This window comes from Bos mutus, chromosome 1, assembly GCF_027580195.1.
Source record: "Bos mutus isolate GX-2022 chromosome 1, NWIPB_WYAK_1.1, whole genome shotgun sequence".
NCBI classification, from domain to species: domain Eukaryota; kingdom Metazoa; phylum Chordata; class Mammalia; order Artiodactyla; family Bovidae; genus Bos; species Bos mutus.
Window position 1 is genome coordinate 9,203,609 of NC_091617.1, and position 23,446 is coordinate 9,227,054.

General features: G+C 39.3%; 1 protein-coding gene across 1 annotated transcript in view; it reads left to right on the forward strand.

Annotated features, from left to right (window-relative positions):
- APP (amyloid beta precursor protein) overlaps nt 1-23,446 on the forward strand; it is a 312,665-nt gene that overhangs the window by 174,172 nt on the left and 115,047 nt on the right. Inside the window, 2 exon segments of the mRNA XM_070367423.1 lie at nt 12,811-12,978; nt 15,558-15,614. Coding sequence (XP_070223524.1) covers nt 12,811-12,978; nt 15,558-15,614 — 225 coding nt within the window.

The window sequence follows — 23,446 nt, forward strand, 5'->3', positions numbered from 1 at the left end:
GACCCAGGGATTGAATCCATGTCTGCTGCATTGGCAGGCTGATTCTTTACCACCGGGGAGCCCAAACTCTGATTAGATGTGGGCATTGTAATAAATGGCATAGTCTATGATTTAGTAGCCAGTTTTGCTCATCCAGAGTAACTCTGTTTTTTTTCCATATGTTCACTGATTCAGCAAGTACACATTTATCACGCCTCTGCTGATGGCTCGGCACTTTGCTGCTGTAGCAGGTGTGATGGGGAGCTGGCTGTTACTGTGTCATGGCCGATCAGGCTGGAATTTCCTGTTTGCAGGATCACCACTCCCCTTGCCTTTAGGGCAGGGATTCTGTCTTTTAATCCTTGTAATGTGCTGAGTGGTAGAATTTTTATTTCCCATTTAAAGCCAAGGCAAATAAACCCGAGAGAAATTTTTTAAACCTTGTCCATAATCACAAATCTGGTAAGTGGTGAAGCCAGGATTTGGGCTCAGATGGACCAGAGTATTTTTTTACCACCCTAATGTTATTTTTTTTTTTCTTTTTCCTTTTGTTTATAAATACACACTAGTTCAGTTTATGGAGAAGGCAATGGCACCCCACTCCAGTACTCTTGCCTGGAAAATCCCATGGATGGAGGAGCCTTGTAGGCTGCAGTCCATGGGGTCGCTAAGAGTCAGACACGACTGAGCGACTTCACTTTTTTTCACTTTCATGCATTAGAGAAGGAAATGGCAACCCACTCCAGTGTTCTTGCCTGGAGAATCCCAGGGACGGGGGAGCCTAGTAGGCTGCCGTCTATGGGGTCGCACAGAGTCGGACACACTGAAGTGACTTAGCAGCAGTTCAATTTAACCTGTGTTCCCTTGTAAATGTTTGTTCCTTTGTTCTAGGCATCTGTTCATCTTGGTATTGTTTCACTTTGAGCATTTCCTAACTTTTAGAATGCTTATTTATATAATAATAGTATCATTTATTTTTATATTAAACTATGGCCACAGGCTAAATATGGACTGTCACCAATTTTCTAATCAAAGGTTTTGTTAGGATACAGCCAATCCCATTTGTTTACATATTATCTGGGGCTACTTTCATGTTACAGAGGCAGAATTGAGTAGTCGCAAAAGATGCCATGTGGCCTGAAAAGCTGAAAATATTTACTATCCAGGCCTTTATAGGAAACTTCTGATACTGATCATTAGAAACATAGTAGGAAGTTTTTATATTTCAGATATTACCATTCCAGGTTAATTTCATTAAGGCGGTTTTATTATGGGTAGAGATAGACTAGTAAAGTGTTTAAAGAGAAAAATTTTTAATAATTTTATGATCTTGGGCCAGTTACCAAGATACCATCGGTAAGTCTGTTTTTTTCATATGTGTTTTATAGATGCTGTTACGATGTTGCATGTTTTTTACATGATTACTCTAGATGATCCATGCTACGCATTTACCATCTAATGCCTGGCACATTCTAAATTTTCAGTATGTTTTACAACGAAGGGCTGCTCAGAGTCAAAGCCTGGCTTTACAACCTACAGACTGTGTAAATTTGTATCAGTGAAATAATCTCTATACCTCATTGCTTCCCTCTTGAAAAATGAGATGTAATAATACCCACCTAGTTTTAACCATTTTGTGAGGATAAATGAAGTAATTCACAGGAAACACTCAGCACTGTTCCTGATAGACAGTAAGTGCTCAACTAACCTAAGCTACTATCGCTGAAGGACAGAGGAGCCTGGCAGGCTGCAGTCCATGGGGTCACAAAGAGTCAGACACGACTTAGTAACTGAACAGTAACAACTATAGTTGCCCTGGTTCTGTGTATCATTTTGATCCCCAGAGAACTAACACTTACTCCTAATTAGGAATGCCAAAGGTAACCCAACAGACTGTCTTTTTGCATTATAAAATGCAACGATGAGATGTAGCCATTTCTATTGTATAATAGAGCTGTTATTTATGGACATATATTAAGGAGAAAACAGCTTAAACTTGGCTTCTTGATTAAATTACCTTTTGTGACTATATTATATATTTAAATATCTGCAGTTCAATTTTATGTCTGGCTGAAAATTGAATCAAGATAGTTTTAAATGCCATTGCATTTCAAGATGGAGTTTCATTTCTTGAGGGTATTTTAAACCTCTTGGAAGTTCATCTATTATATGGACAGAGATACTGATAGAGGAGACAATTTAAGCATACCATACGATGATGAAGTTTAAAAGTTTGATCTAAATGTTGTTGCCTTGGGCTAAGTGACTTAACCTCCAGAGAATTAAATTACTGTTCTTCTCCCTCTGGTTACTATTAATCTATGAGAAGCATCGTGTGATTTGCTGCTGTACATTCCACCAACATAGACTAGGCACTCCTAGGGCATTGCTCCAGTTCTTGAGAACACAGCGATATGAAGAAGGTGGCTCACTCAGGTTGCTTCCAACCAGAGCTGTATACTCACTCTTCAGGAGAAACTGGCCTCTGTGACCTGATTGGGAAGAAATTTTGGCAGCCCAGGGGAAGGAAAGTGCCCAGCCTAGAGACAGAAGTTTCACCTACAGCATTGCCAAGAAGTTGAAATCTGAGTGATTGTTTTTAAAAGGAGAACAGGGATTTGCCAGTTAGTGGAGCACCAAATAGAACGAATCTGAGAAGTACCATAAATAAAGCAGAATGGCTTATATTATTATCTTGAAAGGAAGTGAAGTTGCACAGTCGTGTCCATCCGACTCTTTGCGAGCCCATTGACTGTAGCCTACCAGGCTCCTCTGCCCATAGGATTTTCCAGGCAAGAGTACTGGAATGGGTTGCCATTTCCTTCTCCAGGAGATCTTCCTGACCCAGGGGTTGAACCTGGGTCACCTGCATTGTAGGCAGACCCTTTACCATCTTAGCATCTTAGGTTGACCTAATTTTTACGTCTCCCGTGTTACCTGTCTGCAATGCATGTTCCATTTGCAAGGTATCCCATCATTCACTAGTAGGATTCTTTTTTATTGCTTGACTTGCTGCAGACATGGAAATATACTCACATACTTTTGTTGGGGTTCTCATAGCAGCACACTAGCTCAAAATGAAAATAAAACTCCCTTATGGGTTTGAAAACAGGGCAAAGGAATAATGACTGCTCCCTTTTGAGAAAGACTTTACCCTTCTGTGTTAGGACCACAGGCAGGTAAGCTCCACCCGTTCCTGGACCAGAATGTAGCATCCTTTTCATGCCTTTGAGAGAACTAGTATCCACACAGGGCAGGGATGTGACAGATGGCAGCCTATTATTTTGTGCCCCATGGCACTGCAGCCATTGATTTTGAGGTTGTTTGATATATGCTTTGGTGAAGGCAGAGTGAAGCATGGCATTAACAAGCTTCTCTCCGTGCCATTTCATGGCCCCAATTTAGAAAACTCATTCAAGTAATTTACTTAAAATGTGAGAAACAGAACCATATAAAAGACTGTGTGTGATGTGTTTACATATATAATTTTTTAGTAACAAATTTATTGAAATATAGGTTGCATAATGTGGAATGTAGAAGTAAGTGTTTTAATATATCCACTAAGATCTTCATTGCCACATAGAAAGTTCTGTTTTTTAACTTGATTTTGCTTGAAATTTTACATGGCTAATAGTGCTTGGTTTTACCTTCTACACTTTTATTTGTGTCAAGATTCTTTAATACAGTTAGAAAAGGAAATAATCAGCTGAAGGTATTCTAACACAATTATGTCTAAATTTCTTAGAAACAAAATGTCCAGTGCAATTCAATTAAAGGCCAGAAACTAAGTTTTTAAAAAATGCTAGTCTTTCTTATGTTTTTTCCAAAATCAGTTGCCGTTCAAAAAATACACAAATGTTGACAATTGTATATATTTTCACAACACAGCATCTGCAATTAAAAAAAAATCAAATATAGTGAAAGAATCCAGCAAATAAGAAAACAGGGCATTTAAACATACATGTCATTTTCATCCAAATCCACGTGTTCCATTAAGTAGAGGCTCTGATTCTTTGGGCAGGTAACAATTGTGTGTTTTAATGGAAATCTGTAGTTCCCTTGTAGAAGAAGGCTTTCTGGAGTTTTTAAGCAGGATGGATTTCAGTCTAAACACCTGTTTCTTTGTCCCCCTAAAAATGTATCACCTCTTCTGACATTTGACCTTTTCTGATTCTATTAGTGGAAGAGTAAGAAGTCAAAAAGAGGCAAAGCTGAACAAACATCATATAAAAATGATGTTCAGTGGTTCATTTATGGCTGAATAATGCCATCTGCAGCAGCATGAAAGGACCTAGACATTATCAAACGAAGTGAAGTAAACCAGACAAGGATAAATTTCATATGATATCACCTATACGTGGAATCTAAATAAAAAAGATACAAATGAACTTATATACATATAGACTTTGCCACACCAAAGGCAAAAGGCATAGGCAGGGAGGAAGGATGAATTAGGAGTTTGGGATTAACACATACACACTACTATATATAAAATAGATAACCAATAAGGACCTCCTGTATAGCACAGGGAACTCTACTCAGTATTCAATATTAAGTGTAAGGGAGAATAATCTGAAAACATATATATATGTATGTATAACTGAATCACTTTGCTGTACACATGAAACTAACACAAGATTGTAAATCAACTACACTTCACTTAAAAACGATTAAGATTGTAAATCAACTACACTTCACTTAAAAACGATTAAAACAATGTTCAGGAAAACCCCTTGGCCTTCAAGATAGCAGGAGACTCTTGAAACAATAAAAGGAGGTGAAAATAGTGCACTTTGTTAAAAAGTGCACTGTATTAATAATAGTGAGACAGTGCTGGTGTTAATTATGAGGATGGGTTTATCTCTTTCCCTTAAATTTATTTATGCTTTTGTTGGATATGATTTCTGAGAACAGAATATAGACAGGAATTTCACACTATGTGCACATGAAATTAAGTTCCTGATATGTCGTGTTATTAACAGAAGCAAAGGAAGACCTTGCTGGCTAATTCTCATGAGGATCTCTCTTCTGGAATTTACCAGCATTTGTTACCCAGGATTTCTGAGGTGTTGCTGACTGCTGCACAGTAGCTTCGACTGAGCAACTTCACTTTCACTTTTCGCTTTCATGCATTGGAGAAGGAAATGGCAACCCACTCCAGTATTCTTGCCTGGAGAATCCCAGGGATGGGGGAGCCTGGTGGGCTGCCGTCTGTGGGGTCGCACAGAGTCGGACACGATGGAAGCGACTTAGCAGCAGCAGCAGCACAGTAGCTTTGGTCAAATGATTGGGCAAAATCACTAAAGCGCAGCATGAATCCTGGTGTTTGCTTGGGCTATGGCAGGGTTTCTCGATCTCAGCATTATTAATGTTTTAAGCCAGACAGTTCTTTATTGTGGAGATTGCCTTGTTCGTTGTAGGATGTTTAGCAAGATCCCTGGCTTCTACGGAGCTCCCCCGAGGTGTGATGACCAGCAATGCATCTCTAGTCCTTGATACATGTCCCTTGGAAGGTGATAAAAAGCACAGTCTTTCTGGTTGCAAATCACTGAGTTTTGATATTGAGATCGACAGTGATCTCTGGCTTTAAACATATGAGCAGAGAAATACCCCTGCGATACTGTGTCTCATGTTAATGTAAGTCATGACACCTGACTGTGCTTTGCACATTGTAGGTAGCAGTGAACATTTGGTTTAATTTGAGAAGAAAAAGTAAAATAAACAAAATATATGCTAAAAAAAAGTTAAGTACTCAGTAAAATAAAAACAGATATTTGATAAGATATGTCATGTATAGTCTCATAGTTTGTATTTAGAGAGAAATCAACATACAGTTATTATTTTTTAAATATTACACATACATATGTGCCATGTAGGCAGTGAGAGAGAAAGAAAAACTGCCTTCCTGGTTTCGTTTTTTATTCTTCCTAAAGAAACTCACTCTTGCCTGGTACCCTGTTGTAAAATAGCAAATGGAGGTTAGCATCTATTGAGCAAGCAGGGATACTGCTGTTTTCAGCTGGAAGCTACCCACCCACTCTTTCCTGCCAGTACCATGACAGGGACAAGTTAACATGGCAAGATGGACATACTTGGTCTCCCCCAGGAAAGGACCATCCTCCCAACCCTTGACTCTTGTATCTAGAAACATCCTTTTCTTACAGTAACAGGAATGTCATACAATCCTTTCTTACAGAGAAGTGATGCAGTGGAAGCAGATTCCAAGCTCAGTGATCTTCAGTCTAATATCAGCTTTCTTCATTATTTTTCCCCAATAAAAATAAAAACTTTTGATATTCTAATGTTCTGAAAAATTATAAGAACAAAATTACTTAAATTTGTGTTTCTGAGAAGTTTGAGTTTTCATAAACTTAAATATGAATAAGACAAATACTGTATTGGTGTTCACTTTAAGGCAGAAGTATTGAAGCTGCTTTAATTTTGCATGAGACAGAACTTCAGAGGAAAAAGAAATAGGTAATGATAATTTCTTAAGATTCTGGTATATGTATATATTTGAATATTTTAACTATCAAAGTATGTTTACCCCTCATTTCCCAAATATATGTATACTTCTTTTAATAAGTGAAAACCTATGCAACTTTTTACTGATCCTTTCCTTCTGATCCTTTTGAACAGTGGTTGAATCTTATATATATATATATACACACACACACACACACATATATATAAAAAATACATATATATAACATACTTTAATAGTTTTATATATATAGAGACTTTTTAATGTTAAAAATATATATATACTTTTTATATTTTTTGACATTTAAAAGTATATATATAACCATTAAATAACTATTAAAGTATGTTATATATAAGTATATGTGTACTTTTGATAGTTTTTACATATATAATATATAAAAACTTTTTTTTTTTTTATTTCTACCAGTTTATTGCTATCAACCCATCTCCCTCCACGCTCATGCATGTGTGCTCAGTCATGTAACCCTATGGACTGCAGCTTGCCAGGCTCCTCTGCCCGTGGACTTTTCCAGGCAAGAATACTGAAGTGGGTTGCCATTTCCTTCTCCCACTTTTCACATTTAAACTGCACATAAAAGATACAGTTGGTCATGGTGCTTCTCCAACATTAATGTGACCTGAAGTGCTTCCTAAGCTTAGATTCGGAGACAGTAGGTCTGGGACGGATCCCGAATCCCAAGTGATGCTGATCCTGCTGGTTCATTGGCTGCCTACACTTTGAGGAACAGTCTCCAGCAGCATTATAGTCCCCCATACTGTGCAGATTTAGATTGAGACAAAGAATAAGAAACTGAAAAAGAAAACCAACCTCATCTGTAATGGTGAAACCATCCTTACTATGGTGTCATGGTTCTTACTACATTATCAAATGTCACCAAGTATGAAAGAATCCTGTTAATGTCTACTTACTGAGTAATGTTGTAAAATTTCAACTCTCATGAGCAAGCAAATTAGGAAATCCTCACAATTTTTGGACCTACATAATTCTTCCTAGTTTCATCTGTGCCTGTTTTCTCTCATGATGCAATATAACCAACTCCTGCTAGCCTGTAAAAGCTGATTATTAAAATATTGAGGAATTTTGTGAGCCACAGCCATTGGTGGCTTGCAATACCAATGGTGGGAGTATTTACACCCCAGAAATTGACAAACTCTATAAAACAGAGTGTTTAATTTTTCTGTTTTTCTGGACACACAATCAGATTTCCCAGCATACCTGACTCTCAGTCAAAGAAGAAAAATAATTTCCTCTTATTTCCTGCAAAGGACATGGGCTCTTGTCTTATCAGAGTTTAAAGCTTCTGGTAATACTGTGCTGTTCTTCAGAGGAACCATGCAGCTTGATGACAAATTAGTTTATTCCCGTAATAAACGGGAAACAAAGGTATTAGGACAAATAGCAGTGTCCTTTTGTGAATGCTCACCAGCAAGAGTATGGTTAGTCTAACACTTTACAAGTATTTTTCCAAGTGGCATTTTTATAACTAATCTTTCTTCATGGAGGGATCTGAGAATCAGATTGGATATAATTGGAATGACACATGTACTGGGTAGCCTTAGAGAATAAACACAATTCAGTAGAAGGCAAGCCAACGGCAGATATCTTCTAGAGACTTCGTGATAAATTGGCTCCCGTCATATCGTACTGAGTCAGTGATTTTATTACCGTGCATAGCTGTTCCCATCATTTGTTTATATATTTCAACCCATATTTGGGGCTTAAGTGAGATTTGTCATAAGGATTTAGTTCAAATTTGCTTGCCTAATTTTACATGCCTCTATTTAGTAAAAATATGATTAGTAGGTAATAAATATCTGATGACTATTGCTTGATTAGAGGAATCTTCTGTTGGATGTGGTTTTTTATTACCACGTGCAAGCACATTATAAATTCTCTTTCCCATCGAAAGTATATGTTGTTGCAAAAAATACACTCTTAAAAAATAACTTGTTTTCTAATATATTGACTTGTAAAATTTTCATCTATAAAAGTCAAACACAAATTTGCCTACTTATTCTTCAACAGACTGTAAGATGGATTCTAATAACTTAGCCTCATGATGTTTCACCCTATTGTAATATTAAAATTGTAGGAATAATTTAATCAGACTGAAAAGTAAAGTTGTTATAAAACAGCATTGAGCTCAGCCATTTTCATTATTAATGGATTGAATCCTTAGGCAGATAATTCAACATTTATTTGAAATATTAAAGATAAGCATATTTAGTAGATTTCTATACTTCTGTCATTGTTTCATTTTATTTTACTGTTAACATTAAGCAGATGATTTGTTACAAAACCAAACTATTTTGTCTTCATGTATTTGCCCTTCCCACTCCAGTTTAAAACTGCAAGATATGTCATTTTTAACATAAATGAACCTTAACTGTGTCCATATTCTTGCATCATATGGAGGAATTATGCTACTTTGGGTTTCTTCTTTTTTTATACAATGTCAGAATAGTTAATTCCTAGATTTCTATAAGTAACTCTGTAGTTTGGTTTGATTGTTCAAGTGCTTACTTTCTCAAAATTTGTAAATTTAAACTTTTTGCATTCCATGTCATGCACAGTTTTATGGCACATACATTTCTAGAGTCTGAGAATAATTGAAATTCAGTTATTAAAATCATAATGAAAAAGCTTTACATTTTTATATTCTTCTTTATTTGCTATTTTATTTAAAGCAAATTACTTGCTACTCTGATAACTCTGCTTTTTAAGAAGGCATTATGATAATTGTACTCTTGAAAATTCTCTTTCCATTCTAACTGCCACTTTCACAGCTGTCTTCATGTTACATTTTCTTTAAGTGTTAAATTAGCTTTCTAAGTTTGGTTGTCCACAAAAAATTTTGCTCCCATTTGACATCTATTCAGAGTTAATTATTTGTGGTTAAGCATTATATTTTGAACAGTGAATTGCATAATCATTTTATATAATGTAGGAAGCTCTAGCTTTGCCTCTATCTTGTATTTGTATAGTATTGATGCGATTTGGTGTTGAAACCAGCACAAATCTCAGCAAGGATCTACCTTACAAAAAATATAAAATGATATAAAATGTCAAATATAAAATGTATAGTGCGTGTTCTTTAAGCACATAAACTCATACAGCTGTGTGTACACTAGCATTTCAGTTTATTAAATGGTATTTGTCTTGAGGGGTGAATAGAGCTTTTATAAAAAGAGATGAGCCTTCCCTGCCAGGAGAATTCAGGTTAGGTGAATACTAGGTGAATACTATTTATGGCCTTAAAAGTTTAAGAATTAAATATGAATAAACAGAGATTCTAGTTCCTTAAATATTTGTCTTGCCTGTGTTTCTACCTAACTTGAAACATGCTCTTTGAAAATTATCCTTGCTTCAATTCTGGGCAAATTTTCTCCTTTATTATTATAGGCAACATTTACTTTGAATAGAAGCAAAGGTAACTTGAAATTCAGAAATGAATTTAGCAAATAATTTTAAAATGTGTATTTTTTCATTTCTTAGCTTAGATTTTGAGAAGTAAATGAGGATGAAAAAAGGAAGCTACGGTTTTCATTTTCACCTCTGTCTGAGGTGACCGTTATATAAGGTCTGATTTTACATGCTCTATATTTAGTGGAGAATTTTATAATTTTCCACTGGCTGATTATAGTCATTAATATGAAACACATTTTTCACTGAATTTTTTCAGTGTTTCCCATAGATTAGGAAGTTTTATAATCAGAAAAATAATAATGTAAACATAAGCATTTAAAATATCTTTTGAAAAATACAATAAAATAAAATGTCTCAAGGTTTCTTTTTCTCTGAATCTAGTCATGCAGTACAGTAGAAAGAAATGAGTGAGGCATGAAAAGTGATCCATTCCACTCAAGTCCCCTCTGAAATCAGTTCTGCTGCTCTAGGAAGATGATGTTCTAGTCATTGCCAGAAAGAAAGGAGAAGGAGGGAAAAGCCTCCTTAATCCCATGCCTTACAACTGAGAGAGAGAGAGAATTAACATCCAGGAGTGGAGCCAGCTGATGGCTGTGGTTTGCAGGGATCCCACACATGGACAACATGTGGCTTCTAGCTCTGCAGCCCAGACACTCCTTTGTCAGTAACTCAGAGGTGATCAGACCCCACCTACACCAAAACTAACTTAACCCTTTGTAAGTTAGAATGATAGTTCCATAATTGGGGGGGAGAAACCAAATTGCCAAGTGGATGGAATACTTGTGTCAACAGGTTGGCAGCTTTTTATCATACAGCAGAGAGCTAACTAAAACATCTCATGGCTTGGCAAGCATGGACTGTCAAAGGAACTATACCAAATGAAATGACCTGAATGATAGGTGACCCTGAACTTGATACTCCTGGAATCAGATGTTTCCATCCTAAAGCCATCCAGAGAGAGCCAGAATCCCCTGAGATATCTGTTGCCCAGGGCCTGCCGGGACCCTGACACTTGCCTCTGGGCTTGGTGTTCACTCCCCCTGCCTACTCTGTTGACATCATCAGGATAGCAGCAGCTTCCCATCTTGCTGTCACCCCTTTACCTTGATTGGAAGGAGCAATGAGTGGTGTGTGTAGAGAAGTAAAGTGGGAGTTCCTTTTAGGTCAACATTGTAGATCTTTGAGTAATTGATGAGGATCAGTTTGTTAGATCTTTGAGTAATTGATGAGGATCAGTTTGTTGAATAATGGGAAAGTGAAAGTTGCTCAGTCATGTCTGACTCTTTGTGACCCCATGGACTATAGAGTCCATGGAATTTTCCAGGCCAGAATCCTGGAGTGGGTAGCCTTTCCCTCCTCCAGGGGATCTTCCCAACCCAGGAATTGAACCCAGGTCTCCCACATTGCAGGTGGACTCTCTCCCAGCTGAGCCACAAGGGAAGCCCAAAAATACTGGAGTGGATAGCGTGTCACGTCTCAGCAGATCTTCCCGACCCAGGAATTGAACCAGGCTCTCCAGCACTGCAGGCAGATTCTTTACTGACTGAGCTATCGGGGATATTAATAAGAATCTCTGCATTATGCGTGAAAATGTGAAAGTGTTAGTTGCTCAGTTGTGTCTGACTCTTTGTGATCCCATGGACTGTAGCCCACCAGGCTCCTCTGTCTATGGAATTCTCCAGGCAAGAATACTGGAGTGGGTTCCCATTCCTTTCTCCAGGGCATCTTCCTGACCCAGGGCTTGAACCTGGGTCTCCTGCATTGCTGGCAGATTCATTACTGTTGTGCATGGCTTTTATCTTTTAGAAGAAGGGTGCTCCCCCCTGGCATGTTAGTAAAACTAAGATAAGACACCTGAGTGTGCTAAGGTGTCAGCAAGCTCTCCGTAAGCCTAGCTAGGTGGGGGCACAAACCGGGTTGGAAAATTGTTTTCATTTCTAACAAAAAAGGAGGTAGAGTTCAAATTCTAATTGCAGTAACTTTACAAATAGAACTGGACAGGTTGCTATACTTTCAGTCAACCGGGGATTATGAACCTGATTCGGGGGAGGGTGACAAGGCATGTGAGCAGGTAAGCTGTATAATGTAAAAAACTGTCGGGTTTGTATTAACAAATTGTGGTTTGCCTATATTTTATTATATGGAAGCATTTTTCCTAATGTACAAATTCATCTTTAATTAGACTTAACGTAATCAACTCTAAGTCACATTCGAAGGTTTTATATATGTTTTCAAATATAGTCAGTGAACAGGCTGGCTTTCTCTCTAAAAACTAGACCACATTCAAAATACGTGTAATTTGAATTACAAGAGTCAAGGCAGTCAGTTATTCAAGAAAAACAATCAGGTGTTTGCACGAGGTTAAACTTTTTGCCATCATTACCAGCTACAACAATCGTTTCACCTTTAAAGTTGAAGTTATTTTCAAAGAGAAGTTTATTTTTTATCATGAAGAATTATTTTGACGTGCAGACAATCTTTAGGCACTGACTAAAAGGCAGCCAAAAGCTCTGTTCACCTCTAGCTGGAGTCTTTTTTTATTAGTACTGAGGAGCTACACTGATTAAACCCGAGGAGCCTGTGATGCTTTGTTTCCGAAGTAATTCTAACATCCTGGTGAAAGTGAAGTCGCTCAGTCGTGTCCGACTCTTTGCGGACCCCATGGACTGTAGCCTGCCCCAGGCTTTGCCGTCCATGGGATTTTCCAGGCAAGAATACTGGAGTGGGTTTGCCATTCTCTAAAGTCCTGGTAGGTCGTTACTCAATTCCTCGGGAAATGTTGGGCCGATGCCCCGGGTTGCCGTCGGGAGGACTAACGTAAGCAAAGTAAACGCGTGCGCGTGAACGGCGAGCCATACCTTTTCTTGCTAAATGTGGTTCCCCACGTCTCCTCTGATTAGAGGTGTGCTCTGAACAAGCCGAGACGGGGCCATGCCGAGCAATGATCTCCCGCTGGTACTTTGATGTGACCGAAGGGAAGTGCGCCCCCTTCTTTTACGGCGGATGTGGCGGCAACCGAAACAACTTTGACACGGAGGAGTACTGCATGGCCGTGTGTGGCAGCGTCAGTAAGTGGACCTCCCTCCAGCCTGGCCGCCTTTTTCATCTTTTCTCGCCACTGACTCTGCTCTCTGTAACTGACTGGTTTTCCTGGTTTTCGCGAAGGGGGCGTGGGGGTGGGGTCTGTTGCTCCCACTAACCACGTTTCTGCCGAGTTCTCTAATCGCCGGGCACGTTCCATCCTGAGCGCACATCTCCGTCTTTCTGGAACCAAAGCATGGCCGTGGATGTGTATCTCGCACGAGCTGTGGTGCCTCCCGTCTTGCGATCTCAAGGAACTCTGGAGGGCTTCTCTTTTGAGCCAAGCTGGAGTTGCCCTTTTGTCTTCTCCGCTCTTTCTGCCAGTGTATCCCTGCGTGTTCGTCCGTGTACCTCTGTGTTCGGCTCTCTGCATGTGCACTCCACGTGCAAATGAGGGCTTCCACCGGGCAGCCTGGCTGATGGTGCTGCCCCACCCCCACCCCCTTTGCATTAGCAAGCTGTGTTGCCTTGGCTGAGCGTCATCTCATAACACGTGATGTTGGTGGAGGGAACCCGATTGAGTGGAGGGCATGCACATTGGATGCCAGAGGGTAGAGATGACCCAGTGGTCCCTAAGCTAACCGGGATGTTTGCAACGTGGAGTTTTCATGTCTTCTCTTGGAAATAGACGGAAGAAAACTCCTGACTTAGCATTAGTAATGTTCCATGACATAAGACTCAGGAAATATAATTTGCCCAGTCTTTTTCTCTTCCACTTTAAGTTTTTCATAACTCAGGAGGATAAATAAATGAAGTCATGATTTACATGCAAGTTGATACTATTTCCACAGAGGTAGTTTTCTGGAGGTAACACACCAAACATGTGGGACCTCTGTTCTTCTTAACAGCCTTCCACATTAAATCCCCTATCTACCTACCTACCTACCTACCTATCTACTTATCCATCCATCTGACTAATGTATCTATGTACCTATCTTATCTGTTTATCTGTCTACCTATGTATCTTACCTCTCTATCCACCTATGAAGCTACCTATCTATGTATCTATCCATTCCATGAGGAGGCAGTGTGATCTGCTCAATAGTTACTCAACTTGAATAGTTGAATAGTTACTCAACTTGATAAAGTAAAAGTGAAAGTGTGCATTTCTCTTTTGAGAGACTCCTGCCTTTTTTGCATGATTCTGGAGAGGGTGACAGCCATTTCCTAAATACGATTACCAGGGATTATATAAATTGTTTCCCAGTGTGATCAGAGTATTATGCTAAACAACAAAGGGCCTGCACCATCAAGACCTTCTCTTGTGAAGCCGGGTATAAGTGGAATCTGCTGGAAAAGTTCTTATTGGTCTCTTATGTGAGAGATGCCGCCCTGGCTACTTGCTGTGAGAACAGGTGTAGGAGCTGGTGGCCCTGAGGGCTTCTTCTGTGGCTCTGAAGGGAAGACTGTGGCTTCCAGCTCAGAAGACTCCTTCAGTTTCAAACAAAAAAGTTAATTAGGTCAGGTAACTTGGAGGACGGTGGTGGATTCTGTTGCCTGCAGCCTCTTGAACAGAGGACTTTTGTTATAATGATTCTAACTGGTTTCCCTGCTTGGGGGAGACTTCCTGGCAGATGTCCAACTTTTTCCCTGTTTCCCTGGGGTGTATTTACATTTTGGAATATGAATATATATGCATGGGTATATATATAAATATATACATATAATAAGAAAGAGGGTTTTAAAAATTATTAGTAGTTGTGAATTTGCTTCAAGAATTAAAAGGTATCAGGAATTCCCTGACAGTCCAGTTGTTAAGACTCTGAGCTTCCATTGAAGGGGGCATGTGTTTGATCCCTGGTTAGGGAACTAATATCCCACGTACTGCAGGGTGTCACCAAAAAAATTAAAAATTATGCACACCCCCCCCAAAAAAAAAACTCTACTATTACCTTCAAAGCACACCATCTCCATTTGACTATTTTGAGTTAACTCAGACTGGTAGCCAGAGCCATGGGCATCACAGACCAGATGGAGTCTCTGGATGGCACATCCTTTGCCAAGAAGTTTGCAAAAGAGATGCTCCCAACGAAGGTATAATGGACAAGCAGTCAGTACTTAGTTTCAAAGGAGATGGGTTATAGAGTAATAATGTCAAGAAAGCAAACAAGAGAGGCTGAAGGTCAGTTACAAGAGTGGACAGATGTAAGTGGACAGTAAAGGCCTCAACAAGTAGCCAGAACTGAGGGCCAGGGCTGCCCTTAGAATGGTGAAATGAATGGAGTACCAGGAAGAAAAGGTGGGTGGGAACTGTTGATGCTGAGACTAAGCAGCTAGATGGGAGCAAGAAATGCTTCCACAGGGTACTGGGATGTACTATCAGAGACAGAATATCCACAATCCATGATTTTTTGTAGAAATATATTTTATGTTATATATTTACTTTGGTTCCATGTTGTTTAGTGCTACGGCTCAAACTCAGGATATTTGTTTCATTTTTGTTTTTAAGTCAATATTTTTGTTTCTGTTTTTTCCTTTGATCAGTAGAATCATGTCATTGAGTTTCATCCATCATTCCCATGTTCCTATTTTTGTTTTTAGTTATATTCTCTTATTTTCTCCATAGTGTCCCACAGTTTACTCAAGACCACCCAGGAACCTCTTCCCCAAGATCCTGTTAAACGTATGTTGTCATTCACTTGACGGAAGGGAGGAGGGAGGAGTATATTGCATGGCTGGATTGTAGCTCCAGCATCCTCACCTTTGCATGGTTTTGTGTTTCTTGAACACCTGTCTTTTAACAAAAATGTTTATTTCCATTGCCTTGCTTGTAAGTCCATGTGATTTTGCCAGGTAACTCTTCAGGCTAAGAGCTTTGACCTAGCTTTTGTCATTTCTAATCAGTTTCCTCTTTATTTCATATGGTTTTATAAAATACTGTTTATACAGCCTTGTTTTGTATTTTATTTGGCATCACTATTTTACTTCCTAAAGCTCACAAGATGCTATGATTTAGCAAGAGCCCATGAGAATAAGTGACTCATGTAAGCATTTAATGGGCATGCGTTGTACTAACTATGTGGACTAATACGTATGCAGAGGCTTCAAGTATGTGTGTTTACAGACAGCTGTTAGGCTTTAGGAAGTGAACGGTCACTTCTAGAATTCAAGACTTCTCCTTCCCCTCCCTGAATGCACCACTAGTGGGAAAGACGTGTCCAACTTCTGATTTCATCATTAAGATGCAGAGAAAGCACTTTATAAAGAAATCCTATGTCAGCCTGCCTTATAATATCTGTGCATTGTGATGATTTCAGTTGGCCTATCTGTTTAGCTTTGTTTAAAACATGTGGTGTCAAAGACATAATCACTTATTTAAAATTTGGATTATATCCCAAAACACCTGCCTTATAATATCTGTGCATTGTGATGATTTCAATTGGCCTATCTGTTTAGCTTTGTTTAAAACATGTGGTGTCAAATACATAATCACTCATTTAAAATTTGGATTATATCCCAAAACAGATTCATCCAACATTAGGTTAGGGATGATAGAAAACATTGATGCTTGTGGTTGCTGGAGGGAAAGACACAACTGGAGTTGTAGCTTGGATACAGTGAAAATTAGCATTTGTCTTTATCATCCTGAAAAAAAAACCCTAGTCTCACAATTGATGAAGCTAATGATCTTGTCTTTAAAAAGATAAATTTTAGTTGAAAGTATGGCAAGTAGCTAGACACAGAAGAAGGAGGAAAAACTATAGATTTTATATTGTGAGATTGAGAGTACATTGAGCTGCAAGGAGTGTTGCATTTTATGAGGCATTTTTCATAGATCATCTCTTTTCTTGGGAATTTTGTGTCCATTTTCCTCATTTCCTTTGAGCATGCAAGAAAAAACATGAAGCTTTAAGAACCTGGTGACTTGTCCCCAGCCATCATAGCATCACAGGTGGCAGGACCAGGTTTAAACCTAAATGATACTGTGGCTATGACCTCTGCTCCAAATGGCCAACAGTTTCTGATACTGTTTGCTAGGTTAGCAAATAGAAGCACATTTTAAGAGCACAGAAAATTGTGGGAAATGGATGACAAATATTAAAATCATTTTTTCCTAAATGCCACGAATACAGCCTGAATCAATAAATTAAATCTTTCCCACCCTTTTACAAAAACAGTCATTATGTTTACTTTAAGTTTCATTTTATATCACTTTAAGCATATAAAAAATTATCTTTTTCTATTTTTATTCATTACTGGGATTGAGCATTATCGTTCGATAAATTTCTTTTCATGGAGTACTTGTTTTCTCAACTCTTTGCAGCAGACATTGACTATCTGTTGTAATTTTCTTTTTCCCAGTCATTTTTTCCATCTACTTGTACTGTGTTTGGGATCCTAACACCTTTCCATTCTAGGAGGGGAAGTGATTAGGGCAGCTATATTTTCTTGTCTACCTACAGAGGCTGTTCAATCACTGAAAGTGAAGGGTTTTGCAGTGCTAGTGCAAACAGCCGGGAGAAAGCATATAATTTCTAGTTATTTATAGCTTGCACAGCTCCGCTGTCTTATTTATAGCGAAGCTGTACATTTGAATTGAAAATCTCATGGTCATCTGGAGGTCAAATGCAGTTAGCAGGCTGGAGTTGGAGAAAATGAACCAAACTGAGAAAGGTGAACAAGCCTGTTTGATTCGACAGCTGAGGCTTGCTCTTGGCTGCTTCACCAACCTAGGGCTAATTGGAGGACATCGCGATTCACAAAGGTGGGTGGTCTTCTAGGCGTCTCAGTCCGAGTTGCTGCTAGTTAAATAATAAGTGTGAAACGAGCTAGAAAAAGCTCTTCAGTTAAACTGATAAGATGATTGCTTGTGTGGAGAAAAAGTATGATGGTCTTCATTATGAATACAGTAATTTTCTTATCAACACTTCCTATTATTATAATTAGGCATTTCTAGATTTTAAATCTTTGTCATAAAACCCACTTTTGAACACTGCAATTTTAAGAGATACTTGAATATTTTTTTGGTTTTGTTATCATAGATGAGAATCTAAGCCCTAGGTAGAGGTACTTCCCTGCTGGCCCAATGGTTAAACAGCCACCTTGCAATGAAGAGCACATGGGTTCGATGCCTGGTCTGGGAACTAAGATTCCACATGAAATGGGGCAGTTAATCCTGCATGCCAAAACTAGAAATGACCCAATGCAGCCCAAAAATAAAGGGAAAAATGCAATATGTTTTTAAAAATAATAAACTACAAGTAGAGAGGGTAGAGACCTGAGGCTAAGAACTTTGATTTTACTCATAAATTTATGGATTTGAATCCTTTAAAAAACCCCTTTTGCATTGGGATTACAATCTTATGAAACCTGGGTTTTGTGGGTTAGGACAATGCCAAGGTTTCACATTCACTTGGCCCAGTGCAGTGTCTATGAACAATAAAGTTTCTGCATAAATATTTATTGATAAGTTCATGTTTCAAATGTAAGAGTATGATCTTTTTTCCCTAGTGCTCTTCCCATCAGACTGCTTCTCAAAAGGCAAACAGATGCTTTTAATCTCAAAGAGTGCCAGGCCAATTTCTAGTCAGCCAGCTGCACCAAAGGGTCTGGCCAAAGGGAATGACCAATGACTCATCTTTGGCCCCTTCCCCTGCAGTGGGATTGAGGCACAAACGACATCTAACTCAAGGTCTTTCAGCCTCAACACGGTTGACATTTGGGGTCATTTAATTCATTGTGGGTGCTGTCCTGTGCTTAGAGGATATTTAGCAGCATCCCTGGCCTCTACCCATGAGATGGCAGTGACACCAGCCCAGCTGTGATAACTAATAATGTCTTTAGATCTCACCACAGTGCCTTGTGGAGGACAAAATGGCACCCCATTGAGAACCCCCGATCTTAGACTAGTAGTTTGCCCACATCTGATTTCAGACATAACCAGGCTGGTGGAAACAGGTAAACCTTCCATAAACTTGAGGGCATTGCTGAAGTGTCAGAATGTCAGAAGCCTCCAGTTCTCAAAGATGTTTATGAAATTCAGTTTGTTATTCCACTATCCTAGCTCTCTGTATTTGCAAGTTAAGGGAGAAGTTGGGCTTCCCAGGTGACTCAATGTTAAAAGAATCTGCCTGCAGTGCAGGAGGCATAGGAGACCTGGGTTCGATCCCTGGGGGTTGGGAAGATCCCCTGGAGGAGGGCATGGCAACCCACTCCAGTAGTCTTGCCTGAAGAATCCCTTGGACAGAGGAGCCTGGTGGGCTATAGTCTATAGGGTCACAAAGAATCAGACACAACTGAAGTGACTGAACACACATGCACGCAAGGGCAAGGATGCAGTTGCTCTTTTGAGTTTTCTACTTCAGTGTAAGCACTGCTAGAGAAGCAGAGAATAAACCAGCAACCCCCTGGGTTGGACGTGTGCATGATTTACCTCTTCTGTTTCATCTTGGTTTCATAGAATCCCAACTTATGGTAGAGAAGGGCCATCTGTAGACACGCCGTGTGGCCTTGCTACACAGATTACTCGACATCTAAAATGCACTTTGGGATCGTGTTCATGGCCATAGGGTCTGTGCAAAGGTTTAGCTCTAACCTCATGCAGGTTTGGGGTAAAGATTGATTTCTAGGCACATCAGAATGATCCAGAGAGCACAAAAATAGACTAGTACACTTCCAGGGAATATAAAAGGAATTGGAACACATCAGATAAGGCCAAACCACTGTCCCCAAACTCTGAGGTTATTGCCTTAGACGCTATTTGCAAACAGTGGATAACCCCTGTGTGGCCTTTGAATAGAAGGTGCTGTCCCAGCTTTGCAGTGCCCTGTCATAAAGCCAAGGCCATCTCGTCTTTGGCCAGACTTGAAACATTGTTCTTCACCATTCTTGTTCTTCTGATTGTGAAAGAGCAAATATTAGTTCCTGTTAGCACATTCTCTCATACTAATGGAACTCTGATGTTTCTTATGAAACTGCCAGGCATTACTAAAAACAATTAAAAGCATTAAAAGATACAATGGTGCATTAAATTATGTGCTACATCAGTGCCAGTAAATTCTGTTCCATTGACAAGTATGAGAAGCCATGTCTTTCGTATCCAGAAATTGTCATGATAAAAGCAATGCTTTTTTCCACCAGACTATCACAGTGAAAAAACCAAAGATTGAAAACAATTGATTTGCTCAGCAAACCAGCATTTAAAAAAAAAAACTCATTTACTAAGAACAATAAAAAATGCCCTTACATGTGTGCTCTCTTCCTTAGCTCTTTCCAAAGAAGAAGTGGATAGCTCAGTAAGAGTCAGCAATGGGGAAAAGGGATAGTTAAGGAGTTTGAGATTGACATGTACACACTGCTGTATTTCAAATGAATAATCAACAGGGACCTACTATATAGCACAAGGAACTCTGCTCAATGTTATGTGACAGCCCAGATGGGAGGGGAATTAGGGAGAGAATGGATACATGGGTATATTTGACGGAGTCTGTTTGCTGTCCACCTGAACTATCATAACATTGTTAATTGGCTATATCCCAATATAGAAGACTTCCCTATAGCTCAAACAGTAAAGAATCTGCCTGTGAGGCAGGAAACCAGGGTTCGATCCCTGGGTTGGGAAGTTCCTCTGGAGAAGGGAATGGTAATCCACTCCAGAATTCTTGCCTGGAGAATTCCATGGACGGAGAAGCCTGGCGGGCTACAGTGCGTGGAGTTGCAAAGAGTTGGACACGACTGAGTGACTAACATGCACAGTCCAATATAAAATAAAAAGTTTAATAAATAAATTAAAATTATGTACATTATGTTCGATCCCAGTCATCATACAAAATAACCTCCAAGTTATGTGAATATAGTATATAGTATGTTATGTATATTTTACCATAATAAAAATTGTATGAAATTCAGGGAAAAGAAAGTCAGCAAATATTTTCTATAAAAGGCCAGTGAGTCAATATTTTAGGTTGTGCAGGCAAATGGTCTCTGTTATAAGTACTCAACTTGGCAGTAATAGTGTGAGAGCATTCTCATACAATAGGTAAATGAATAGATACAGCTGTGTTCCAATAAAACTTTATTTAGCAAAAGAGACCAGCAGGCCAACGCCTGATTTAATAAGCCCGTTGAGCCTGGGACATGTTGCTACTAACTTTAATTTCGAGGGACCCCAGCAAAGTTAACCCAATACTTGCCTTCAATAAGTTGACAGTTTAATCAATATGATGAGACTCAAGGATGTGCCAGAATTAAATAAAACAAAATGCACAAGTGAAGGGAAAGATTGCTGTGAGAGACTGACAAAGAATGAAACTAGTTTTATCCTGAAGACCTCCATAGAGGTTAAGAACTCTATCGGCTTTCATGGCTATGTGCGTCACTCAGCTGTGTCCAGCTCTTGGTAGCCCCATGGACTGTAGCCCACCAGGCTTCTCTGTCCATGGGATTTCCCAGGCAGGAATGCTGGAGCGGGTTGCCATTTCCTCCTCCAGTGGATCTTCCTGACCCAGAGATCGACAGTCTCTATGAAAGTGGACAATACTGAAGATCTTGACTTTTTGAACTCATCTACTGAGCGTCAGGTGACTATGGAAGGTCATCCCTTTATGGTCCACTGTGAATGAAATGGAGCCCAGCTCTGACAAGTTGACAAAAATACAGTAACTGAAGCTTACGATGTCCTGAATGCCAGCGAATGTCACTGTGACTTCACACATGGTTTTCAGATTCAGACTGAACTTGCTCTTAGGTTTTGGTGCATTGCGCTAAATAGGGTGTAAATATTAACAAAAATCACACCAGCATTCATCTCATTTCACATATTTGACAAAATTCCCCTGTCAGTACTTGTCCATAAGACATAAAAAAGAAATAAAGCTTGACTAGAGTAAACACAGCCCAGATAACATTTTTATTACCTTCTGTCCACACAATGCATCGATAACCTGCCAACTATGATTGCACTGACTATAAAATAAGCGTGATACAAGGGCATATCCATGGAAGTGCTTTTGTTCTTTTTTTTTTTCTTGTAGAGAGTCCGGTATCACATGTAAAGATCACAAACTTTATTTGCACGTTATATATGTCTCATCTAACTAGGACTTGATAAATATTTGAGCTTAGAAGGCATTAGGGATTTTCATTATTTTGCAGTTGGAGGAATAGACTTTTTTTCTTTTTTTTTTTAAAGTTGGGGTGGCAGTCTATATACTCTGCCATGTTGCGAGATGAAATTTTTTCATCAAATCTTCCTTTACAGGTTTTTATTCCGTACATATCAATTACCCTTATTGCCACCCATCATATAAATCACAGTCAGTTCGTGTGACTGCATTGCTAGCTCCATATAAAATAGGATTTTCAGTGATAGGGCAGTGACTGGGTAGGTCTTAATTTACTCTTATCTTGGGTTGTCAATGCTATAGAGATAAATTGCCTTTTTGCTGCTGAAAGGAGACCCACCAAATTTTCTTGCTAGAATCTAACATGTATATATTGACTAAATGCCATTCATGGGTGTCTGCTTAGAGAGGTAGTCATAGTTGTTAGTGTTTGAAGATGGTTTCTCCTTTTGTATCCTGTGCCTTAAAATTATGTGTCACCCCTAGAGATTGAGGAAATGAACAGATATCAAAATGATCAGGGCAATTTTGCACAATCAGGGCCATGTCTCTGATACCCAGTTCTTGCTGTCTTTACTATGACTATGACAGGGAGTATTATGCAGTGATTACAAAATCAGAACTAAAATGAGCATAAATGAGCATTTGGTGCCTTTGCAGCTAAATTTGATTGTGTCCCTGACACAGGGGTTCTCCATCTGTGCTAAGAAAGGGATCTCTGCCACATCCCATCTTGGCTACCTGATGGGAAGAGCCAACTGATCGCAAAAGACCCTGATGCAGGGAAAGACTGAGGGCAAGAGGAGAAGGGGGCGACAGAGGATGAGATGGTTGGATGGCATTGCTGACTCAATGGACATGAGTTTGAGCAAACTCCCGGAGATGGTCAATGACAGGGAAGCCTGGCGCGCTGCGGTCCATGGGGTCGCAAAGTCAGACAGGACTTAGCGACTGAACAACAGCCACCACATCCAAAGACAATAGGCATCTTTATTTGAAGTAACTTCCCTTTAAATTATTAAATTTTCTAGGAGGAAACAAAGGGATGAAGATGTTTCCTTGGCACCATGTCACCAATGATGGTAGTGGAGTTTTGTGGCAGGAACATCGGGTGCAGTGCCAGAGTTTGTAATAAATTGAAAGCAAATCCACTTTTCTCCCCCACCATCCTCACCCCCTCAAAAAGTAGAGCTGTGGCTGATACTAACAGAGATTACAGTGTGAAGTGGAAATGTTGTGATAGGCATGGATGCATCGTTATCAAAACTGAAGTGAACCTTCACCGACTTGTGAAAACAATACTAACCTTTAGTATTAGGTTACCTGTGGTCTGTGGTTTAGGAAACAGCATTCAGGGGTGAGAAAAAGAAGCCAACCTATGCCCTTTCTCATG